This window comes from Coregonus clupeaformis, chromosome 17, assembly GCF_020615455.1.
Source record: "Coregonus clupeaformis isolate EN_2021a chromosome 17, ASM2061545v1, whole genome shotgun sequence".
Classification (NCBI taxonomy): Eukaryota; Metazoa; Chordata; class Actinopteri; order Salmoniformes; family Salmonidae; genus Coregonus; species Coregonus clupeaformis.
Window position 1 is genome coordinate 49,079,139 of NC_059208.1, and position 6,000 is coordinate 49,085,138.

Below are 6,000 nucleotides of genomic sequence, written 5' to 3' on the forward strand. Positions count from 1 at the left end.
CCCTCCAGAGTAAGGATGGGAAGACCCCTCTCCACATGGCAGCGGTCCATGGAAGATTCTCTCGTTCACAGGCTGTCATTCAAAACGGTGAGGCCCACCCCAAACCACCACACACACACTGCTATTGGTCTGTTAATACTTCAAACACCCTACTATTGGCTCTTTGTCTGTCTGTGTGTGTTGTGTGTGTGTTGTGTGTGTAGGTGCGGAGGTGGACTGTGAGGATAAGAATGGGAACTCTCCTCTTCACATCGCTGCTCGCTACGGACACCAGTTACTGATCAACACTCTGCTCACACACGGAGCCTACACAGCCAAGTAAGACACACCACACACACACACACACACACACACACATATATATATATATATATATATACTGCTCAAAAAAATAAAGGGAACACTTAAACAACACATCCTAGATCTGAATGAATGAAATAATCTTATTAAATACTTTTGTCTTTACATAGTTGAATGTGCTGACAACAAAATCACACAAAAATTATCAATGGAAATCAAATGTATCAACCCATGGAGGTCTGGATATGGAGTCATCCTCAAAATTAAAATGGAAAATCACACTACAGGCTGATCCAACTTTGATGTAATGTCCTTAAAACAAGTCAAAATGAGGCTCAGTAGTGTGTGTGGCCTCCACGTGCCTGTATGACCTCCCTACAATGCCTGGGCATGCTCCTGATGAGGTGGCGGATGGTCTCCTGAGGGATCTCCAATCAGTGGCCAGTTTATTAGGTACACCCTTATATTACCGGGTTGGACCCCCCCCTGTAACCATGAAGGGATGCACCTGATCAGCAACAATGTTCAGATATGCTGTGGTGTTCAAACATTGCTCAGTTGGTATCAAGGGACCTAACGTGCACCAGGAAAACATTCCCCACACCATTCTGTGGTCCTCTGTAGCTCAGCTGGTAGAGCACGGCGCTTGTAACGCCAAGGTAGTGGGTTCGATCCCCGGGACCACCCATACACAAAAATGTATGCACGCATGACTGTAAGTCGCTTTGGATAAAAGCGTCTGCTAAATGGCATATTATATTATATTATATTATTCTCCACCGCCACCAGCCTGTACCGTTGACAACAGGCAGGATGGGGCCATGGACTCATGCTGCTTACGCCAAATCCTGACTCTGCCATCAGCATGATACATCAGGAAACGGGATTCATCGGACCAGGCGATGTTTTTCTACTCCTCAATTGTAGGAAGGTTTAAACAGCATGATCATTACACAGGTGCACCTTGTGCTAGGGACAATAAAAGGCCACTCTAAAATATGCAGTTTGCCACAGATGTCTCAAGTTTTGGAGGAGTGTGCAATTGGCATGCTGACTGCAGGAATGTCCACCAGAGCTGTTGCCAGAGAATTTAATGTTCATTTCTCTACCATAAGCCGCCTCAACGTAATTTTAGAGAATTTGGCAGTACATCCAACCGGCCCCACAACCGTCAGCCCAGGAACTCCACATCCGGCTTCTTCACCTACGAGATCGTCTGAGACCAGCCACCCGGACAGCTGATGAAACTGAGGAGTATTTCTGTCTGTAATAAAGCCCTTTTGTGGGGAAAACCTCAGTCTGATTGGCTGGGCCTGGCTCCCAAGTGGGTGGGCCTATGCCCACCCATGGCTGCACCCCTGCCCAGTCATGTGAAATCCATAGATTAGGGCCTAATACATTTATTTAAATTGACTGATTTGCTTAAATTAACTGTAAAAAAAATATGTACCAGTCAAAAGTTTGGACACACCTACTCATTCAAGGGTTTTTCTTTATTTTTACTATTTTCTACATTGTAGAATAATAGTGAAGACATCAAAACAATGAAATAACACATGGAATCATGTAGTAACCAAAAAAGTGTTAAACAAATCAAAGTATTTTTTATATTTTAGATTCTTCAAAGTAGCCACCCTTTGCCTTGATGACAGCTTTGCACACTTTTGGCATTCTCTCAACCAGCTTCATGAGGAATGCTTTTCCAACAGTCTTGAAGGAGTTCCCACATATGCTGAGCACTTAATGGCTGCTTTTCCTTCACTCTGCAGTCCAACTCATCCCAAACCATCTCAATTGGGTTGAGGTCGGGTGATTGTGGAGGCCAGGTCATCTGATGCAGCACTCCATCACTCTCCTTGGTCAAATAGCCCATACACAGCCTGGAGGTGTGTTTTGGGTCATTGTCCTGTTGAAAAACAAATGATAGTCCCACTAAGCGCAAACCAGATGGGATGGTGTATCGCTGCAGAATGCTGTGGTAGCCATGCTGGTTAAGTGTGCCTTGAATTCTAAATAAATCACAGACCGTGTCACCAGACAGTGTCACCAGCAAAGCACCATCACACCTCCTCCTCCATGCTTCACAGTGGGAACCACACATGCGGAGATCATCCGTTCACCTAGTCTGCATCTCACAAAGACACAGCGGTTGGAACCAAAAATCTCAAATTTGGACTCATCAGACCAAAGGACAGATTTCCACCGGTCTAATGTGCATTGCTTGTGGTTCTTGGCCCAAGCAAGTCTCTTCTTATTATTGGTGTCCTTTAGTAGTGGTTTCTTTGCAGCAATTCACGCAGTCTCCTATGAACAGTTGATGTTGAGATGTGTCTGTTACTTGAACTCTGTGAAGCATTTATTTGGGCTGCAATCTGAGGTGCAGTTAACTCTAATGAACTTATGCAAAGCTATCATCAAGGCAAAGGGTGGCTACTTTGAAGAATATAAAATATAAAATAGATTTTTGGTTACTACATATGTGTTATTTCATAGTTTTGATGTCTTCACTATTATTCTACAATGTAGAAAATAGTAAAAATAAAGAAAAACCCTTGAATGAGTAGGTGTGTCCAAACTTTTGACTGGTAATGTATATCTCCATATATATCTCCCTCTAGAGAGAGCGAGAGATACTGTATGTGTGTGTGTGTGTATATATATATATATATATATATATATATATATATATATATATATATATATACATACATACATACATACATACATACATACATACATACATACATACATACATACATACATACATACATACATACATACATACATACATACATACATACATACAGTGAGGGAAAAAAGTATTTGATCCCCTGCTGATTTTGTACGTTTGCCCACTGACAAAGAAATGATCCGTCTATAATTTTAATGGTAGGTTTATTTGAACAGTGAGAGACAGAATAACAACAAAGAAATCCAGAAAAACGCATGTCAAAAATGTTATAAATTGATTTGCATTTTAATGAGGGAAATAAGTATTTGACCCCCTCTCAATCAGAAAGATTTCTGGCTCCCAGGTGTTTTTATACAGGTAACGAGCTGAGATTAGGAGCACACTCTTAAAGGGAGTGCTCCTAATCTCAGTTTGTTACCTGTATAAAAGACACCTGTCCACAGAAGCAATCAATCAATCAGATTCCAAACTCTCCACCATGGCCAAGACCAAAGAGCTCTCCAAGGATGTCAGGGACAAGATTGTAGACCTACACAAGGCTGGAATGGGCTACAAGACCATCGCCAAGCAGCTTGGTGAGAAGGTGACAACAGTTGGTGCGATTATTCGCAAATGGAAGAAACACAAAAGAACTGTCAATCTCCCTCGGCCTGGGGCTCCATGCAAGATCTCACCTCGTGGAGTTGCAATGATCATGAGAATGGTGAGGAATCAGCCCAGAACTACACGGGATGATCTTGTCAATGATCTCAAGGCAGCTGGGAGCATAGTCACCAAGAAAACAATTGGTAACACACTACGCCGTGAAGGACTGAAATCCTGCAGCACCCGCAAGGTCCCCCTGCTCAAGAAAGCACATACAGTCGTGGTCAAAAGTTTTGAATGACACAAGTATTGGTCTTCACAAAGATGTTACTATGGTATACTGAAGTATAATTACAAGCATTCCATAAGTGTCAAAGGCTTTTATTGACAATTACACTAAGTTTATGCAAAGAGTCAATATTTGCAGTGTTGACCCTTCTTTTTCAAGACCACTGCAATCCGCCCTGGCATGCTGTCAGTTAACTTCTGGGCCACATCCTGACTGATGGCAGCCCATTCTTGCATAATCAATGCTTGGAGTTTGTCAGAATTTGTGGGGTTTTGTTTGTCCACCCGCCTCTTGAGGATCGACCACAAGTTCTCAATGGGATTAAGGTCAGGGGAGTTTCCTGGCCATGGACCCAACATTTTAATGTTTTGTTCCCCGAGCCACTTAGTTATCACTTTTGCCTTATGGCAAGGTGCTCCATCATGCTGGAAAAGGCATTGGTTGTCACCAAACTGTTCTTGGATGGTTGGGAGAAGTTGCTCTCGGAGGATGTGTTGGTACCATTCTTTATTCATGGCTGTGTTCTTAGGAAAAATTGTGAGTGAGCCCACTCCCTTGGCTGAGAAGCAACCCCACACATGAATGGTCTCAGGATGCTTTACTGTTGGCATGACACAGGACTGATGGTAGCGCTCACCTTGTCTTCTCCGGATGCCCCAAACAATCGGAAAGGGGATTCATCAGAGAAAATTACTTTACCACAGTTCTCAGCAGTCCAATCCCTGAACCTTTTGCAGAATATCAGTCTGTCCCTGATGTTTTTCCTGGAGAGAAGTGGCTTCTTTGCTGCCCTTCTTGACACCAGGCCATCCTCCAAAAGTCTTCGCCTCACTGTGTGTGTGCAGAAGCACTCACACCTGCCTGCTGCCATTCCTGAGCAAGCTCTGCACTGGTGGTGCCCGATCCCGCAGCTGAATCAACTTTAGGAGACGGTCCTGGTGCTTGCTGGACTTTCTTGGGTGCCCTGACGCCTTCTTCACAACAATTGAACCTCTCTCCTTGAAGTTCTTGATGATCCGATAAATGGTTGATTTAGGTGCAATCTTACTAGCAGCAATATCCTTGCCTGTGAAACCCTTTTTGTGCAAAGCAATGATGACGGCACGTGTTTCCTTGCAGGTAACCATGGTTAACAGAGGAAGAACAATGATTTCAAGCACCACCCTCCTTTTAAAGCTTCCAGTCTGTTATTCTAACTCAATCAGCATGACAGAGTGATCTCCAGCCTTGTCCTCGTCAACACTCTCACCTGTGTTAACGAGAGAATCATTGACATGATGGCAGCTGGTCCTTTTGTGGAAAGGCTGAAATGCAGTGGAAATGTTTTTTTGGATTAAGTTCATTTTCATGGCAAAGAGGGACTTTGCAATTAATTGCAATTCATCTGATTCAACTTCTTCATGACATTCTGGAGTATATGCAAATTGCCATCATCAAAACTGAGGCAGCAGACTTAATTAGTATTTGTGTCATTCTCAAAACTTTTGACCACGACTGTATACATGCCCGTCTGAAGTTTGCCATGATTCAGAGGAGAACTGGGTGAAAGTGTTGTGGTCAGATGAGACCAAAATGGAGCTCTTTGGCATCAACTCAACTCGCCGTGTTTGGAGGAGGAGGAATGCTGCCTATGACCCCAAGAACACCATCCCCACCGTCAAACATGGAGGTGGAAACATTATGCTTTGGGGGTGTTTTTCTGCTAAGGGGACAGGACAACTTCACTGCATCAAAGGGACGATGGACGGGGCCATGTACCGTCAAATCTTGGGTGAGAACCTCCTTCCCTCAGGCAGGGCATTGAAAATGGGTCCTGGATGGGTATTCCAGCATGACAATGACCCAAAACACACGGCCAAGGCAACAAAGGAGTGGCTCAAGAAGAACCACATTAAGGTCCTGGAGTGGCCTAGCCAGTCTCCAGACCTTAATCCCATAGAAGATCTGTGGAGGGAGCTGAAGGTTCGAGTTGCCAAAAGTCAGCCTCGAAACCTTAATGACTTGGAGAAGATCTGCAAAGAGGAGTGGGACAAAATCCCTCCTGAGATGTGTGCAAACCTGGTGGCCAACTACAAGAAACGTCTGACCTCTGTGATTGCCAACAAGAGTTTTGCCACCAAGTACTAAGTCATGT

General features: G+C 43.9%; 1 protein-coding gene across 3 annotated transcripts in view; it reads left to right on the forward strand.

The window, feature by feature from the left end:
• The window catches only part of LOC121586637 (serine/threonine-protein phosphatase 6 regulatory ankyrin repeat subunit A), a 65,624-nt gene that overhangs the window by 44,748 nt on the left and 14,876 nt on the right, over window positions 1-6,000 (forward strand). For 2 of the 3 annotated variants that reach the window (XM_041903522.2, XM_041903521.2), the window contains exons 10-11: window positions 9-87; window positions 204-318. In XM_041903522.2, coding sequence (XP_041759456.1) covers window positions 9-87; window positions 204-318 — 194 coding nt within the window. Of the gene's footprint in view, window positions 1-8; window positions 88-203; window positions 323-6,000 lie in introns of those variants that run through there. The other variant, XM_041903523.2, reaches the window with a different exon arrangement.